We start from the raw sequence: 20,000 nt of genomic DNA, 5'->3' as shown, positions 1-20,000 counted from the left end.
ACAGCGCTGTCAGAGCTTTCCGCCTCTACAGCGCTGCCGTAGTCTCCCGCCTGTTCGGAGCTGCCAGTCTGCAAGGAGCTGCCAGTCTGCAAGGAGCTGCCAGTCTGCAAGGAGCTGCCAGTCTGCAAGGAGCTGCCAGTCTGCAAGGAGCTGCCAGTCTGCAAAGAGCTGCCAGTCTGCAAGGAGCTGCCAGTCTGCAAGGAGCCGCCAGAGCTGTCAGTCTGCAGGATGCCGCCAAAGCTGCCAGTTTGCAAGGAGCCGCCAGAGCTGCCAGTCTGCAAGGAGCCGCCAGAGCTGCCAGTTAGCATGGAGCAGCCAGAGCCGCCAGTCAGCATGGAGCAGCCAGGGGCGCCAGTCAGCATGGAGCAGCCAGAGCTGTCAGTCAGCATGGAGCAGCCAGTCAGCATGGAGCAGCCAGAGCTGCCAGTCAGCATGGGGCAGCCAGTCAGCATGGAGCTGCCAGTCGACCAGACTCTTCCAGATCTGCCAGTCGACCAGACTCTTCCAGATCTGCCAGTCGACCAGACTCTTCCAGATCTGCCAGTCGACCAGACTCTTCCAGATCTGCCAGTCGACCAGACTCTTCCAGATCTGCCAGTCGACCAGACTCTTCCAGATTCTCCAGTCAGCCAGGATCTGCTAGATCCAACTACCTGCCTGGGCTTCCTCTCAGTGCTGAGCTTCCTCTCAGTGCTGAGCTACCCATCAGTCCCGAGCTACCTCTGTCCCGAGCTGCCCCTCTGTCCCGAGCGGTCTTTAAGGAGGGTAACCTATCTAGGGACGCTAAGGAGGTGGACTAAAACTATTATGGAGTGGGGTCCACGTCCAGCGCCAGAGCCGCCACCGCGGACAGATGCCCACCCAGACCCTCCCCTATAGGTTCAGGTTTTGCGGCCGGAGTCCGCACCTTGGGGGGGGGGTACTGTCACACCCTGACCATAGCTTACTTTGTATGTTTCTATGTTTTGGTTGGTCAGGGTGTGATCTGAGTGGGTAATCTATGTTACATGTCTAGTTTGTCCAGTTCTATGTTCGGCCTGATATGGTTCTCAATCAGAGGCAGGTGTTCGTCATTGTCTCTGATTGGGAACCATATTTAGGTAGCCTGGGTTTCACTGTGTGTTTGTGGGTGATTGTTCCTGTCACTGTGTTTGTTGTCACAGGATAGGACTGTTTTGCGTTTTCACATTTCTTGTTTTTTGTTAGTTTGTTCATGTGAAGTTATTTATTAAAACATGAATCAAAACAACCACGCTGCGCTTTGGTCCGCCTCTCGTACAGACGAACGTCGTTACAGTAGCATAGCTCTCACCCCTGTCCTGTGTGTGTGTGTGTGTCTTGTGCTGTGTGTGTGTCTCTCTCTTGCTCTGTGTGTGTGTGTGTGTGCGTCTCTCTCTTGCTCTGTGTGTGTCCTGTGTGTGTGTGTGTGTGCGTCTCTCTCTTGCTCTGTGTGTGTCCTGTGTGTGTGTGTGTGTGTGTGTGTGTGCGTGTGTGCGTGTGTTGGCCATCTTGGCCCACTCTTACCTGCAGACGGCTGTTTCTGCAGGTGGCCTCGGCCATGTCCCATTGGCTAAGGGACTTGGCAACACCCCCGATGGGGGTGCTCCGTCCACTCAGTCCCATCCCGACCCCCATCTCCGCCACTTCGATCTCCTCGTAAGGGTTCTGGGGCAGGTTGTTGAAGCTTTTAGCTGGAGGACCACAATCGATTATTGCTTAATTGTACTGTTGTCTCCGGCTGCAACAGTCGTCTATGTACGTAGCGGTTATTATGAAGAAGGGTCTTGCAGCGGTGACTGTAGTATGCAGTTGCTTTTCCCTACTAAACTTATTTTAACGCACTGACTGTAAGCCGCCCTGGATAAGAACGTCGGCTAAATGACTAAAATTGTAAATAAAAAATAATGTATACAATACATCTAATCAAGTCTTACTGCGGGGGATGGGGCCCGAGAGGCCAATGGAGGTCTGGGGGCCCCCAGGGACCAGCAGATGTCCTGAGGAGGAGCTAGCGGTGTAGGAGGGGAGGGCAGGAAGGGGCATGGTGGGGAAGTGACACCCTCCTCCTTCCAGACTGGGGGTAGGGCTGTGGCTGTTGACTCCCCTGAAGGCACTGTGAGAGTTGAGGTCCTCCATTGACCGACAGAAGGTTTTGAGCACTGTGGAGGAGGGAAGAGAGGAGGAGGATTCATTTGTATTAGCAAAAGGGACCATGGAGATCAATTGAACATGGGTCACACACGCATGGGATAACTCACCCCCTCACACTAACGTACCTGAGTACTGGCTGTTAGAGCAGAGAGACAGAGATGACTGTAGCTGCAGTCTCATGTTGGCATGGTTACACATGTTGTTGTTGGCATTTTGTTGTTGTGGTGCTGATGACAGAGGAGTGATGGGTACCTCCACTACGTATGTAGCTGGGACATACAGGGGATTGGCTTTCTTGGCTGCCCCGATCCTCCGCACCTGGTAACAATAAGAATTATACACCTGTATATTATATACCTGGTAATAATAAGAATTATACACCTGGTAATAATGAGAATTATACACCTGTATATTATATACCTGGTAATAATAAGAATTATACACCTGTATATTATATACCTGGTAATAATAAGAATTATACACCTGTATATTATATACCTGGTAATAATAAGAATAATACACCTGTATATTATATACCTGGTAATAATAAGAATTATACACCTGTATATTATATACCTGGTAATAATAAGATTTATACACCTGTATATTATATACCTGGTAATAATAAGAATAATACACCTGTATATTATACACCTGTATATTATATACCTGGTAATAATAAGAATTATACACCTGTATATTATACAGCTGGTAATAATAAGAATTATACACCTGTATATTATATACCTGGTAATAATAAGAATAATACACCTGTATATTATATACCTTGTAATAATAAGATTTATACACCTGTATATTATACACCTGCATATTATATACCTGGTAATAATAAGAATTATACACCTGTATATTATATACCTGGTAATAATAAGAATTATACACCTGTATATTATACAGCTGGTAATAATAAGAATTATACACCTGGTAATAATAAGAATTATACACCTGTATATTATATACCTGGTAATAATAAGAATTATACACCTGTATATTATACACCTGTATATTATATACCTGGTAATAATAAGAATTATACACCTGTATATTATATACCTGGTAATAATAAGAATTATACACCTGTATATTATATACCTGGTAATAATAAGAATTATACACCTGTATATTATATACCTGGTAACAATAAGAATTATACACCTGTATATTATATACCTGGTAATAAATCATACATAGAACAATAAATGATACATGACATTGAGCAGAACAAACGGTTTAACCCACAGTAACAGTACAGTGAATACAAAGGGAAAATCCCGCTCTGTCCACACCCCTCTTGGCTAGATTTGAAATGTTTCACTCAGTTTCACTCAGTTCCACTCAGGCCTCCCTTCACACCCCTCTTGGCTAGATTTGAAATGTTTCACTCAGTTTCTCTCAGTTCCACTAAGGCCTCCCTTCACACCCCTCTTGGCTAGATTTGAAATGTTTCACTCAGTTTCTCTCAGTTCCACTAAGGCCTCCCTTCACACCCCTCTTGGCTAGATTTGAAATGTTTCACTCAGTTTCTCTCAGTTCCACTAAGGCCTCCCTTCACACCCCTCTTGGCTAGATTTGAAATGTTTCACTCAGTTTCAATCAGTTCCACTCAGGCCTCCCTTCACACCCCTCTTGGCTAGATTTGAAATGTTTCACTCAGTTTCAATCAGTTCCACTCAGGCCTCCCTTCACACCCCTCTTGGCTAGATTTGAAATGTTTCACTCAGTTTCAGTCAGTTCCACTCAGGCCTCCCTTCACAGCCCTCTTGGCTAGATTTGAAATGTTTCACTCAGTTTCTCTCAGTTCCACTAAGGCCTCCCTTCACAGCCCTCTTGGCTAGATTTGAAATGTTTCACTCAGTTTCAGTCAGTTCCACTCAGGCCTCCCTTCACACCCCTCTTGGCTAGATTTGAAATGTTTCACTCAGTTTCAATCAGTTCCACTCAGGCCTCCCTTCACACCCCTCTTGGCTAGATTTGAAATGTTTCACTCAGTTTCAGTCAGTTCCACTCAGGCCTCCCTTCACAGCCCTCTTGGCTAGATTTGAAATGTTTCACTCAGTTTCAGTCAGTTCCACTCAGGCCTCCCTTCACACCCCTCTTGGCTAGATTTGAAATGTTTCACTCAGTTTCTCTCAGTTCCACTAAGGCCTCCCTTCACAGCCCTCTTGGCTAGATTTGAAATGTTTCACTCAGTTTCAGTCAGTTCCACTCAGGCCTCCCTTCACACCCCTCTTGGCTAGATTTGAAATGTTTCACTCAGTTTCAGTCAGTTCCACTCAGGCCTCCCTTCACACCCCTCTTGGCTAGATTTGAAATGTTTCACTCAGTTTCAATCAGTTCCACTCAGGCCTCCCTTCACACCCCTCTTGGCTAGATTTGAAATGTTTCACTCAGTTTCAATCAGTTCCACTCAGGCCTCCCTTCACAGCCCTCTTGGCTAGATTTGAAATGTTTCACTCAGTTTCAGTCAGTTCCACTCAGGCCTCCCTTCACAGCTCTCTTGTTGGAGGAGAGGAACCTAATTGCAGGTTTAAAGCTTATTTTTTTTAATGCAATTCTACACATTTTGCCCATGTCTAATGTGTATTCATGTGATATTTGAGTGACACGAACATCACTACAAAATCTATGGCCTAAAATCCCAAGCTAAAATGTTTTATCTGATACGGGCTAGTTGATCTGGACATTTCTAACAGTAGATATCTCTCTAAAGTACCCAATGACCGACATGACAAGAGGACGTGATGATGTAATACCCAATTACTAAACCGCAACTTTTTCATTCTATTATTACAACGTTCAAGAGTACGTTGAAAGCCGGTCTGAGTTCCTTAAAAAAAAAGAAGTCTGCCAACCCATGTTGAGGGCGGAACAAAGTTAAGGAAACACTGGTATATGTGATTTCCCTCTGACCACATGGATTTGTTTGTTCTTGGTTAAAAGGGGTACCACTTAGGACACACGGTTTCAAATAGTACTGGTTACACTAGGGCCATAGTCTATGCTAACTGAGCCACACGGTCAGGACCTCCTTACCTGCCACCAGTCAGTGTTAGTCTTCCTCAGGAGAATAAACCGCTCCCCCTCTCGGATGCAGACCTGTCGTCCGTCTGCCCCACGGTACTGATAGTCATACTGTGCCTCCAGAACCACCGTACCACTGGGGACTCCACACACCGTGGGTACACTCACACTGCTGCTCACACTGTCCACACTGGTAGTTCTCGCTCTGGTGGAGGCAGAGGGCATGGCGGGTGAGTCCACCGTGGAGCGACTGTAGATTCCTGACAGCATGGTGGACGTTAGCTCTGACTCGGTCGGCTGGGTCTCAGCGGGGGGTGTTTTGGGTGAGAGGATAGGTGACGAGGGTGATGGTGGGGATGGTACGGACACTGGCGCAAGGCATCGGCAATGACCGGAGTGAGGCCAAAGCCATGCTCTGAAACACAAACAAACAGAACAGAACAGAACTGGGTTCGAGTGAAGACTGAATATCTATGGCTTCACGGATCCATCCATCTAATCATCATTTATTAAGCCTAAAACTCAATATAAAGCTCAGCAAATGTCACAAATATACACACCATTAATTCTCACAAATATAACAGATACACACCATTAATTCTCACAAAAATCACTGAGTGGTAATTATTGTTAAAAGCAATTGTATAAAACAAGGGCATTGCCATTTATTTGCAATCATCCATTTGTTTAATCACTCATGCGTTCAGAGAGAAAAATAAAACAGTTCAACCGGCCAGAAGACAAACACACACACCCCTGCCCTGACCATTCTCCCTTACACAGCCAACAGAACAAGAGGAGTCTACGTCACACAGAGACTGATAGCCAGAGAGGGAATTAAGAGAGGGAAAGAGAGGGAGACACAGAGAGAGAGAGATATAGATAGAGAGGGAGAGAGAGGGAGACACAGAGAGAGAGAGAGAGAGAGATAGAGAGGGAGAGAGAGGGAGACAGAGAGAGAGAGATATAGATAGAGAGGGAGAGAGAGGGAGACAGAGAGAGAGAGAGAGAGAGAGAGAGAGAGAGAGAGAGAGAGAGAGATAGAGAGGGAGAGAGAGGGAGACACACAGAGAGAGAGATAGATAGATAGAGAGGGAGAGAGAGGGAGACAGAGAGAGAGAGATATATAGAGAGGGAAAGAGAGGGAGACAGAGAGAGAGAGAGATAGATAGAGAGGGAAAGAGAGGGAGACACGCATAGAGAGAGAGATATAGATAGATAGAGAGGGAGAGAGAGGGAGACACAGAGAGAGAGAGAGATAGATAGAGAGGGAGATGTGCTGCTCTTACACTCTGTCTCCTCACTGCTGAGCCACCATTAGCTCTGACTGTGAGAGAGACCACCATTAGCCCTGACTGTGAGAGAGACCACCATTAGAACTTGACTGTGTGAGAGACCACTATTAGCTCTGACTGTGAGAGAGACTACCATTAGAACCTGACTGTGAGAGAAACCACCATTAGCTCTGACTGTGAGAGAGACAACCATTAGAACCTGATTATGAGAGAGACCACCATTAGAACCTGACTGTGAGAGAGACCACCATTGGAACATGACTGTGAGAGAGACCACCATTAGCTCTGACTGTGAGAGAGACCCCATTAGCCCTGACTGTGAGAGAGACCACCATTTGAACCTGACTGTGAGAGAAACCACCATTATCCCTGACTTTGAGATAGACCACCATTAGAACCTGACTGTGAAATAGACCACCATTAGAACCTGACTGTGAGAGAGACTACCATTAGAACCTGACTGTGAGAGAAACCACCATTAGCTCTGACTGTGAGAGAGACAACCATTAGAACCTGATTATGAGAGAGACCACCATTAGAACCTGACTGTGAGAGAGACCACCATTGGAACCTGACTGTGAGAGAGACCACCATTAGCTCTGACTGTGAGAGAGACACCCATTAGCCCTGACTGTGAGAGAGACCACCATTTGAACCTGACTGTGAAAGAAACCACCATTATCCCTGACTGTGAGAGAGACCACCCTTAGCTCTGACTGTGAGAGAGACCTCCATTAGAACCTGACAGTGAGAGAGACCACCATTAGAACCTGACTGTGAAATATACCACCATTAGCTCTGACTGTGAGAGAGACCTCCATTAAAACCTGACAGTGAGAGAGACCACCATTAGAACCTGACTGTGAGAGACCACCATTAGAACCTGACTGTGAGAGAAACCACCATTAGAACCTGATTATGAGAGAGACCACCATTAGAACCTGACTGTGAGAGAGACAACCATTAGAACCTGATTATGAGAGAGACCACCATTAGAACCTGACTGTGAGAGAGACCACCATTAGAACCTGACTGTGAGAGAGATCACCATTAGCTATGACTGTGAGAGATACCACCATTAGAACCTGACTGTGAGAGAGACCACCATTAGCCCTGACTTTGAGATAGACCACCATTAGAACCTGACTGTGAGAGAGACCACCATTATAACTTGATCGTGAGAGAGACCACCATTAGAACCTGACTGTGAGAGAGACACCCTTAGCTCTGACTGTGAGAGAGACCACCATGAGAACCTGACTGTGAGATAGACCACCATTAGAACCTGACTGTGAGATAGACCACCATTATCCCTGACTGTGAGAGAGACCACCATTAGAACCTGACTCTGAGAGAGACCACCAATAGAACCTGACTGTGAGAGAGACCACCATTAGAACCTGACTGTGAGAGAGACACCCTTAGCTCTGACTGTGAGAGAGACCACCATGAGAACCTGACTGTGAGATAGACCACCATTAGAACCTGACTGTGAGATAGACCACCATTATCCCTGACTGTGAGAGAGACCACCATTAGAACCTGACTCTGAGAGAGACCACCAATAGAACCTGACTGTGAGAGAGACCACCATTAGAACCTGACTCTGAGAGAGACCACCATTAGAACCTGACTGTGAGAGAGACCACCATTAGAACCTGACTGTGAGAGAGACCACCATTAGCTCTGAGCTCCTCTACTCCTCAGATATACTCACGTGCAGATGCATGCACACACACACACACACACACACACACACACACACACACACACACACACACATACACACACATACACACACACGCACGAACACACACACATACACACTCGTACGCACACAGCTCCGTGGTCGTGCCTTCAGACCAGATCAGGCTGGGTTGCAGAGAGAGGAGAAGGGAGAGGAGGGTGGTGGACTCTCTCTCTCTCTCTCTCTCTGATAATCCACAGCACAGCAGTGTATTAATAAAGCACAATATTCTGTGACCTGACTCAGGCCTTGGAGAATTACCGTAAAACCCTTCATATTGACTTATGCCTTGGAGAATCACCGTAAAACCCTCCATATTGACTCTTGCCGTGGAGAATTACCGTAAAACCCTCCATACTGACTCAGGCCATGGAGAATTACAGTAAAACCCTCCATACTGACTCATGCCATGGACAATTACAGTAAAAGCCTCCATACGGACTCATGCCTTGGAGAATTACAGTAAAACCCTCCATACTGACTCATGCCTTGGAGAATTACTGTAAAACCCTCCATACGGACTCATGCCTTGGAGAATTACAGTAAAACCCTACGTACTGACTCATGCCTTGGAGAATTACCGTAAAACCCTCCATATTGATTGAAACCTCCAACCACCAAGCAGGCTGGAATCTGGAACAGACAGCTCACTGTACCAGGTTAGGGGGGTATTTACAGGACTAATCCTAATATTGTAGATAAGGAAATGAAGCAGGACAAAGGCCACTACACACCAATGATATACATCTGTTCTGATAAGACTGACTGACAGACAGACAGACAGACAGGCTGGCTGGCTGGCTGGCTGGCTGGTTGGCTGGCTGGCTGGTTGGCTGGCTGGCTGGCTGGCTGACTGGCAGACAGACTGACTGACTGTAGACATAGAGCTGCACTATGAATCATATCAGAAAGTGTAACGTCCGTTTTTATAGTTTACTCTGTTTTTTTCTCCTAATGTGGCCGCCTCCCACAGACAACTCCCATCCCCTGTCACTCAAGCAGCTCAGCTCCGCCTCCTCTCTGTTTGTCACATGCTGTCAACCCATTGGTCCAAACAAGAACAACGTTGCTTTCCACTTTGTTTCTTAATATAAGTCATTCTATTTCTAGGATTCCGACAGTTTCCGTATAAAATGGCAATTTGAAAGTGTGTGTGTGTGTGTGTGTTCTGTTGTAGTTTACACCTGAACCAGCTGGCAAGAGTAAGCACAACAGGTATAGCATGAAAGCTGATGGGATTCCCAATTACCTCACATATCCACAGTCCTTCTGCTACCCAGCATGGATCCACAAACGGAACAATCTGTCTGTCTGTCTGTGCCTGTCTGTCTAATTTTGAACCTCTATCTATCTACACTGCCTTCATAGAGTATTGGTACCCCTTGACCTATTCCAAAAATATTTGTGTTACAGCCTGAATTCAACATTTATTAAATAAGATTGTCTTTCGTCACCAATCTACACACAATAACCCATAAGGACAAATTGAAAACATGTTTTTAGACATTTTTGCAAATGTATAGTAAATTACATACAGAAATATCTAATTTACATACTGTAAGTACTCACATCCCTGAGTCACCTTTGGCAGTGATTACAGCTGTGAGTCTTTCTGGGTAAGTCTCTAAGAGCTTTCCACACCTGGATTGGACAATATTTGCACATTATTCTTTTCTAAATTCTTCATGCTCTGTCACATTGGTTATTGATTATTGCTACACAACTATTTTAAAGTCTTGCCATAGATTTTCAAGTAGATTTAAGTCAAAACTGGAACTTGGCCACTCAGGAACATTCACTGTCTTCTTGGTATGCAACTCCAGTGAATATTGAAGGAAAGGGAAAGGGGAATACCTGGTCAGTTGTACAACTGAATGCCTTCAACTGAAATGTGTCGGCATTGTGTTTTTAGGTTAATGTTCTGCTGAAAGGTGAATTCTTCTCCCAGCAGACGGAAGCAGGTTTTCCTCTATGATTTTGCCTGTGCTTCACTCCATTAAGTTTATTTTCCCCAGTCCTTAATGATTACAAGCACACCCATAACATGATGCAGCCACCTCTATGCCTGGAAATATGGAGAGTGGTTGCTCACTCGGTCAATTAGGTTAGTATTGTGGAGTAACTACAATGTTGTTGATCCATCCTCAGTTTTGTCCTATCACAGCCATTAAACTCTGTAACTGTTTTAAAGTCACCATTGGCCTCATGGTGAACTCCCTGAGTGGTTTATTTCCTCTCCGGTAACTGAGTTAGGAAGGACATCTGTATCTTTATAGTGACTGGGTGTATTGATACACCATCCACATTGTAATTAATATGCTCAAAGGGATATTCAATGTCTGCTTTTTTTTTTTTTTTACCCATCTACCAATCAGAGCCCTTCTTTGTGAGGCACTTGACAACCTCCCTGGTTTTTGTGGTTGAATCTGTGTTTGAAATTCAATGCTCGACTGAGGGACCTTACAGATAATTGTATGTGTGGGGTACAGAGCAGAGTACAGGTAGTCATTCAGAAATCAAGTTAAACACTATTATTGCACACAGAGTGAGTCCATGCAACTTGTTATGTGACTTGTTAAGCATTTTTTACTCCTGAACTTATTTAGGCTTGCAAAAACAAAGGAGTTGAATACTTATTGACCCAGGACATTTTTTCAGCTTACATTTTTCTATTAATTTATAACAATTTCAAAAACATAATTCCACTTTGACATTATGGGGTATTGTGTGTAGGCCAGAGACAATAACGTCTACATTTAATCAATTTCAAATTCATACTCTAACACAACAATCTACACTACATCTATCTACACTACATGACCAAAAGTATGAGGACATCTTCTTGTTGAACATCTCATTCTAATATCATGGGCATTAATATGGAGTTGGTCCCCCCTTTGCTGCTCTAACAGCCTCCACTATTCTAGGAAGGCTTTCCACTAGATGTTGGAACATTGCTGCAGGGACTTGCTTCCATTCAGCCAACAAGAGCATTAGTGAGATCAGGCGCTGATGTTGGGCGATTAGTCGGCGTTCCAATTCCAAAGGTGCTCGATGGGGTTGAGGTCAGGGTCTGTGCAGACCAGTCAAGTTCTTCCACACTGATCTCGACAAACCATTTCTGGATGGACCTCGCTTTGTCCACGGGGGCATTGTCATGCAGAAACAGGAAAAGGCCTTCCGTAAACTGTTGGCACAAAGTTGGAAGCACAGACATGTCTAGAATGTCATTGTATTCTGTAGTGTTAAGATTTCCCTTCACTGGAACTAAGGAGCCCGAACCATGAAAAACAGCCCCAGACCATTATTCCTCCTCCACCAAACTTTACAGTTTGCACTATGCATTCGGGCAGGTAGCGTTCTCCTGGAATCTGCCAGACCCAGATTTGTCCGACGGACTGCCAGATGGTGAAGTATTTATTATTCATCACTCGAGAGAACGCGTTTCCACTGCTTTAAACCACTCCAGCCGATGCTTGGCATTGGGCATGGTGATCTAAGGTTTGTGTGCGGCTGCTTGTCCATGGAAACTAATTTCATGAAGCTCCCGACAAACAGTTACTGTACTGTTGTTGCTTCCAGAGGCAGTTTGGAACTCGTTAGTGTGCAACTAAAGGAAATATGATTTTAACCTCCTACAGCACTCGGCGGTCCCATTCTGTGAGCTTGTGGCCTACCACTTTGTGGCTGAGCCGTTATTGCTCCTAGACGTTTCCACTTCACAATAACAGCATTTACATTTGCCCGGGGCAGCTCTAGCAGGGCAGAAATTTGGCAAACTAACTTGTTGGAAATGTGGCATCCTATGATGGTGCCACGTTGAAAGTCACTGAGCTCTTCAGTAAGGCCGTTCTAATGACAACGTTTTGTCTATGGAGATTGGATAGCTGTGTGCTCGATTTTATACACCTGTCAGCAATGGGTGTGGCTGAAATAGCCTAATCCACTCATTTGAAGGGGTGTACACACATACACTATACTGTATTTACAAATGTATCTATCTATCTATCTGTCTATGAGCCTCTTCACACTTTTTGTAAAAATACAGTCAGCTTATTACCATATTATATCATATTATTCAAATGTAAACTTGTGTACTTGCAACATCTCAGCCGCTACCTCGACACTCGGCCAACAGTTACTCCCCAGACAGCGTGGACACAATTGTCTCAGAACTGTCCTAGATGTAGCGTGGACATAGTAAGAAATACGCTGTTAAAAAAAAACGGTTTTATATGGGCTATAATGGAACCAGATTATTTTTCTAATCAGGTCATAGGGTTTTATAAAAAAAAAAATCCTGGAAAAACTCCTGGCCCTAGGGAGGATGAAAACCTTAAAACCCTTTTTCCAGACAAAGAGACAACAACTGTAAATTGGACAAAAACGAACAAGACTGAGCTTGCAGTGTGCAGGGTTCTCGGAGCTAAATCATACGTTTCCTGAACATGGATTTTTTATGTTCAGGGAACGGAAGATCTGGGAATATAAATGTTGAGTTTGCAGGGAGGTTCTGAGAACGTTTTTCTATGGTTCCCTGAAAGGTTTCCTGTGAGGTTTTATTCACGTTCTGAGAACGGAAATTCTTGGTTATTAGAAGGTAAATACATAACATTCTCAGAACGTTTCAATAAAACTTTTAATAACACTGCTAGCTTAGCTTGGGCTAACTGTGAACTTGAAGCACAGATAGGATATTCATTTGCTTAGCCATTAATCATGCAAATACATCATTTTTATTGTGGCACGGGCGTCAGTGAGATTCAAACCTATGATCTTCTGTTCTCTATCCATGGAATTAGTCCACAAGCACTCATTAAGATCAGCTGTGGCCAATTAGTGTACACGGCCAACACACCTGAACACACTTCACAAGATAGAGGACAGAGAGGGTTTTGTCGACGCTGAGAACGGAATGTCTCTTTTTATTAAATAACATTATCAGAATGTTACTAATGTTTTCTTGTGTTTTTTATGGAAAGTTTTCTGAATGTTCTGGAAACATGGCTTTAAATAGAACCACGAGGAAACCTGCAGAAAACTTTATGCTGAGGTACTGAAATTCCCAGAGAAGAACGTTACTTCTTAATATTTTCGGGTCAATTTGATAACATTACTTTAAATAGAACCGGAGTGCCAGAGAGTGCTCAGAGCGCGCTGGCAGATTTTCCATTTTGTACATTCAGAGCGTTTCTCTCTCTGAGCGTTCAGAGCGCACACTGGAAGTTCTGGCGGAGGTGTAGGGTTGTTCCGAGCGATCTGACCTCAAAACGGCAGTCCTACACCCAAGCCAACTGGCTAAAGTTAACTGGCTTGCTAGCTACTTCCAGACAAAAATGAGAGAACACCTCACTGACCATTTTACTCGCCCTAGCAGAGCTGGCTAGGCTTGTTTACATGTTACCCAGAGGATTGGTGACCGTAACTGTGCTGCTGGCAACAATATAATTACGCTTTTGTTTTGCCAATAGTTTACTGACACGAACCGTATTCAATACGTGTTGAACGTTTGTGAATTCGTCCGTTATTTTGCGCTCAGACACACTGAGATGAAGGTTGTATGCAAAATAACCACAGGCTACCCTGCTCTCATCAAGCCCTAAGAAACGTATATATATATATATATATATATATATATATATATATATCTCATAATATTATGTTTTAGCTGGGTTTACACCTGTCGTTAAAAATACACCTATACAGTACGTCATCACTATTGTGATGATTGATTCATTCCAGTCAATCATTTTGGATTAAAAAGGCCTAGGTAGTCTAGCAACACGAAGTGTGAATATAAACGAAATTTGATCACATTCAAATGTTCTCAGAACACAAATAAATGGGCCTATTTTAGGCTATAAAAACATGATGTTATGTTTCCCCTGGCCCAGATGGGATCAGAGCACATAGGCTTCTCTAGGCTACCTGCAGCTGTGTTGAGAAAATAAACCCTTTCATTTTCACATACATGCTTGTGAATGGTTTCATTATTCAAGACTGTGGTATGTTTTAGAAAAAAAGTTTGTTGAATAGTTTGTGCTTACTGGCTAGTAGTGGCTCAATTTGAGCTGGGGACCCAGAATGTGGCATTGCCAGTCACAACAAAAATGTAAGGCAAGGATGTCATGTGAATTGAAAAATATAATTCTCTTTCAACCACCCCACTCCTCAGACTGTCCTTCATATCTCATAGTGGGAATAGGGCCTATGTCTAGACTTTTATCAGAGCTCTAGATGTGGAGTTAGAAACAACAAGATACAGAATAGAACAGAAGCAAGCTCACCCTGTTACGACCATGTTGACCATTATGAATAGGTTATAGCATGGAGAGAGACAGACAGGTTGACCATTATGAATAGGTTATAGCATGGAGAGAGAGAGAGAGACAGGTTGGCCATTATGAATAGGTTATAGCACGGAGAGAGACTGGCAGGTTCACCATTATGAATAGGTTATAGCATGGAGAGAGAGAGAGAGACAGGTTGGCCATTATGAATAGGTTATAGCATGGAGAGAGACTGGCAGGTTCACCATTATGAATAGGTTATAGCATGGAGAGAGAGAGAGAGACAGGTTGGCCATTATGAATAGGTTATAGCATGGAGAGAGACTGGCAGGTTCACCATTATGAATAGGTTATAGCATGGAGAGAGAGAGAGAGACAGGTTGGCCATTATGAATAGGTTATAGCATGGAGAGAGACAGACAGGTTGACCATTATGAATAGGTTATAGCATGGAGAGAGAGAGAGAGACAGGTTGGCCATTATGAATAGGTTATAGCATGGAGAGAGACAGACAGGTTGACCATTATGAATAGGTTATAGCATGGAGAGAGAGAGAGAGACAGGTTGGCCATTATGAATAGGTTATAGCATGGAGAGAGACAGACAGGTTGACCATTATGAATAGGTTATAGCACGGAGAGAGACTGGCAGGTTCACCATTATGAATAGGTTATAGCATGGAGAGAGAGAGAGAGACAGGTTGACCATTATGAATAGGTTATAGCATGGAGAGAGAGAGACAGGTTGAGACTACTCTCTCATGACAGACTATTTATATAAATGTAGTTGGCCAATGGATGCAGGATTTGGTTCTGGGTTCTGAAAATAGAGACTAAAGTCCCAGAGAACCCCCAGAGAACCCTCAGAGAACCCCCAGAGAACCCTCAGAGAACCCTCAGAGAAACCCCAAGAGAAACCCCCAGAGAACCCTCAGAGAAACCCCCAGAGAACCCTCAGAGAAAACACCAGAGAAACTCATAGAGAACCCCCCAGAGAACCCCCAGAGAACCCCCAGAGAAACCCCCAGAGAACCCCACAGAGAACCCCCAGAGAACCCCCCAGAGAACCCCCCAGAAAACCCTCAGAGAAAACACCAGAGAAACTCATAGAGAACCCCCCAGAGAACCCCCAGAGAACCCCCAGAGAAACCCCCAGAGAACCCCACAGAGAACCCCCAGAGAACCCCCAGAGAACCCCCAGAGAAACCCCCAGAGAATCACCAGACAGTGAGAAGGATAGAGACATATGGTGGCACAGACACACAGACGGCCCCTCAGAAGTGGGGAGAGACTAACAGCTAGCTAACCTCACTTAGGGAGGGCACCAAGAACAACTACAACAGACCGAGAGAGAGAGAGAGAGAGAGAGAGAGAGAGAGAGAGAGAGAGAAAGCTTTGACTATGTAAGACTCAGTGAGTATAGCCTTGCTATTGAGAAAGGCTGTCGTAGGCAGACATGGCTCTCAAGAGAAGACAGGCTATGTGCTCACTGCCCACAAAATGAGGTGGAAACTGAGCTGCACTTCCTAACCTCCTGCCCAATGTATGACCATATTAGACACATATTTCTCTCAGATTACACAAATCCACAAATAATTTGAAAACAAACCCGATTTTGATAAACTCCCATATCTACTGGGTGAAATACCACAGTGTGCCATCACAGCAGTAAGATGTGTGACCTGTTGCCACAAGAAAAGGTTAACCAGTGAAGAACAAACACCATTGTAAATACAACTCATATTTATGTTTATTTATTTTCCCTTTTGTACTTTAACCATTTGTACATCGTTACAACACTGTATATACATAATATGACATTGGCAATGTCTTTATTCTTTTGAAACTTCTGTGAGTGTAATGTTTACTATAAATTTGTATTGTTTATTTCACTTTTGTGAGAGAGAGAGAGGGAAGAGAGAGAGAGAGAGGGAGGGAGAGAGAGAGAGAGAGAGGGAAGAGAGAGGGAAGAGACGGAAGAGAGAGAGAGGGAAGAAAGAGAGAGAGAGAGAGAGAGAGAGAGAGAGAGAGAGAGAGAGATGGAGGAAAGAGAGAGAGAGAGGGAAGAGAGATGGAGGAACGAGAGAGAGAGGGAAGAGAGATGGAGGAAAGAGAGAGAGAGGGAAGAGAGAGAGAATACATGACTGTATGTATATTTAGTGCATGACTGTATGTATATTTAGTGCAGGCATACACGTGAGACGGAGACGTAGACGTACTCACCATGTCTGTGGTCAGTCTTGACGTCTGTTGTTCAACTCCAATGAGTCATACAAAAGAAGAAGAGGAGGTTCTATAATGCAATCTGCCTCAGTAACCGCCCAGTTGGCCAGTCAACAGTAATGAAGACACATTGGACTGGTCAGTCACACGTTAGCCTAGAGCCTAGGATTAGGGGACTAACCCAACGAGCAGTTAAGGAAGGGCACACACCATCTCACTCTTAATCGTAGTTGACTGATCTTGGATTAGCTCAATGAACCACAAGTCATCCTGTGCTACCCTCCCATACAGCACCAATTTACTGAGAGAGCGAGAGAGAGAGACACCAGCCAGGTCTCTTGCCCACAGTCCCGTGTCGCGTGCAGCCCAGCACAGCCCATCTCTCCGTAAATCAGTTTTGCCTCATTGATCATCCAGCCATTGATCATTGATCCGTGACCACAGTTATGAGCTGCTTGGTCAACAGAACTGGACCTTACAACCCTTACTCTAACTAACAACTAGAACGAAGAACACTCAGCAATGAACATTTAGGAAAGTAATGGGATGTGTCACTGCCACTCTGAAATCACGTCAGATTTATGTGATGTGGTGGTATGAGCATAGAGATACAACCGGAAACCCCAGTCCAGTCAATGGGTCCGTGATGGAGTTCTAATTGTGTGTGTGAGGTGTCCTTGGTTATCATGCCAGACTCATAGACTCACAGAGACATTATCTATTATCTTTCTCTATGTATATTGGCTGATCTGTCAGAAAGGAGGAAGTAGAGGAGGAAGACAGTGAATTAGGAACTTCAAAGGAATTTCTCACACGCACGCACGCACGCACACACACACACACAAACACACACACAAACACACACACACAGAGGCACAGGCACATGCATGCGCACACAGGAAAACACACCCACATTTACACACACACACACACACACACACGCACGCACACACACACACACGCACGCACGCACGCACACACACACACACACAAACGCATGTTCTATAGTCCTAACTGCTAGACTGGAGCTGCAGTTTAAGCCTTCTGATGTGCCAGGGATCATGGATTAGATAGAATGACCAGTTTGTTTTGTTTTGTCCATCCATACTGGATAAACACCCATATTAAATTGATAATTATCAAAGGATCAACAGTGGTCTCTCCCTGCCCTGTCACCCTGCAACGACACTCACCCAAATTTGGATAGAAACACGTAACTGTGTGAATACCCCCCATGGTGGTATATAGTGTGAATACCCCCCATGGTGGTATATAGTGTGAATACCCCCCATGGTGGTATATAGTGTGAATACCCCCCATGGTGGTATATAGTATGAATACCCCCATGGTGGTATATAGTGTAAATACCCCCCATGGTGGTATATAGTGTGAATACCCCCCATGGTGGTATATAGTGTGAATACCCCCCATGGTGGTATATAGTGTGAAAACCCCCCTTGGTGGTATATAGTGTGAATACCCCCCATGGTGGTATATAGTTTGAATACCCCCCATGGTGGTATATAGTGTGAATACCCCCATGGTGGTATATAGTGTGAATACCCCCCATGGTGGTATATAGTGTGAATACCCCCCATGGTGGTATATAGTGTGAATAACCCCCATGGTGGTATATAGTGTGAATACCCCCCATGCTGGTATATAGTGTGAATACCCCCCATGGTGGTATATAGTATGAATACCCCCCCCCCCCATGGTGGTATATAGTCTGAATATAGTACTAACTGTCTGAGATCCAAATATATTGCAGGTGTATGTTCCAGAGCCATACAGTTAGTTGTGGAGCTGGCAACATCAATACTCAGTTAGTTGTGGAGCTGGCGACATCAATACTCAGTTAGTTGTGGAGCTGGCGACATCAATACTCAGTTAGTTGTGGAGCTGGCGACATCAATACTCAGTTAGTTGTGGTGCTGGCGACATCAATACTCAGTTAGTTGTGGAGCTGGCAACATCAATACTCAGTTAGTTGTAGAGATGGCAACATCAATACTCAGTTAGTTGTGGAGCTGGCAACATCAATACTCAGTTAGTTGTAGAGATGGCAACATCAATACTCAGTTAGTTGTAGAGATGGCAACATCAATACTCAGTTAGTTGTAGAGATGGCAACATCAATACTCAGTTACTTGTAGAGATGGCAACATCAATACTCAGTTAGTTGTGGAGCTGGCAACATCAATACTCAGTTAGTTGTGGAGCTGGCAACATCAATACTCAGTTAGTTGTAGAGATGGCAACATCAATACTCAGTTAGTTGTGGAGCTGGCAACATCAATACTCAGTTAGTTGTGGAGCTGGCAACATCAATACTCAGTTAGTTGTGGAGCTGGCAACATCAATACTCAGTTAGTTGTGGAGCTGGCGACATCAATACTCAGTTAGTTGTGGTGCTGGCAACATCAATGCTCAGTTAGTTTTGGAGCTGGCAACATCAATACTCAGTTAGTTGTGGAGCTGACAACATCAATACTCAGTTAGTTGTGGAGCTGGCAACATCAATACTCAGTTAGTTGTGGAGCTGGCGACATCAATACTCAGTTAGTTGTAGAGATGGCAACATCAATACTCAGTTAGTTGTGGAGCTGGCAACATCAATACTCAGTTAGTTGTGGAGCTGGCGACATCAATACTCAGTTAGTTGTGGAGCTGGCGACATCAATACTCAGTTAGTTGTGGTGCTGGCGACATCAATACTCAGTTAGTTGTGGAGCTGGCAACATCAATACTCAGTTAGTTGTAGAGATGGCAACATCAATACTCAGTTAGTTGTGGAGCTGGCAACATCAATACTCAGTTAGTTGTAGAGATGGCAACATCAATACTCAGTTAGTTGTAGAGATGGCAACATCAATACTCAGTTAGTTGTAGAGATGGCAACATCAATACTCAGTTACTTGTAGAGATGGCAACATCAATACTCAGTTAGTTGTGGAGCTGGCAACATCAATACTCAGTTAGTTGTGGAGCTGGCAACATCAATCCTCAGTTAGTTGTAGAGATGGCAACATCAATACTCAGTTAGTTGTGGAGCTGGCAACATCAATACTCAGTTAGTTGTGGAGCTGGCAACATCAATACTCAGTTAGTTGTGGAGCTGGCGACATCAATACTCAGTTAGTTGTGGTGCTGGCGACATCAATACTCAGTTAGTTGTGGAGCTGGCAACATCAATACTCAGCTGTTAGTTGTTGGCAACAACATCAATGCTCAGTTAGTTGTGGAGCTGGCA

At 44.4% G+C, this 20,000-nt stretch overlaps 2 protein-coding genes across 2 annotated transcripts in view; one reads left to right on the top strand and one right to left on the bottom strand.

Annotated features, from left to right (window-relative positions):
• Positions 1–16,774, bottom strand: part of LOC139402249 (rho GTPase-activating protein 15-like) — a 51,156-nt gene extending 34,382 nt beyond the window's left edge. Inside the window, exons 1-5 of the mRNA XM_071146347.1 lie at positions 16,748–16,774; positions 5,206–5,608; positions 2,277–2,469; positions 1,935–2,159; positions 1,525–1,691 (exon numbers count right to left, since the gene is read on the bottom strand). Coding sequence (XP_071002448.1) covers positions 1,525–1,691; positions 1,935–2,159; positions 2,277–2,469; positions 5,206–5,463 — 843 coding nt within the window. The 5' untranslated portion in view covers positions 5,464–5,608; positions 16,748–16,774. The remainder of the gene's footprint in view (positions 1–1,524; positions 1,692–1,934; positions 2,160–2,276; positions 2,470–5,205; positions 5,609–16,747) is intronic.
• On the top strand, positions 11,857–15,751 carry LOC139402250 (uncharacterized; the record flags this gene model as incomplete). The annotated part of the gene is made up of 2 exons (XM_071146348.1): positions 11,857–11,895; positions 15,355–15,751. Coding segments are annotated over exons 1-2 (436 nt in total), but the record flags the coding sequence as incomplete, so codon positions are not given.
• Positions 16,775–20,000: the final 3,226 nt, after the last annotated feature.

Source organism: Oncorhynchus clarkii, unplaced genomic scaffold (assembly GCF_045791955.1).
Source record: "Oncorhynchus clarkii lewisi isolate Uvic-CL-2024 unplaced genomic scaffold, UVic_Ocla_1.0 unplaced_contig_11503_pilon_pilon, whole genome shotgun sequence".
Classification (NCBI taxonomy): Eukaryota; Metazoa; Chordata; class Actinopteri; order Salmoniformes; family Salmonidae; genus Oncorhynchus; species Oncorhynchus clarkii.
This window is presented reverse-complemented; position numbering and strand designations above follow the sequence as displayed.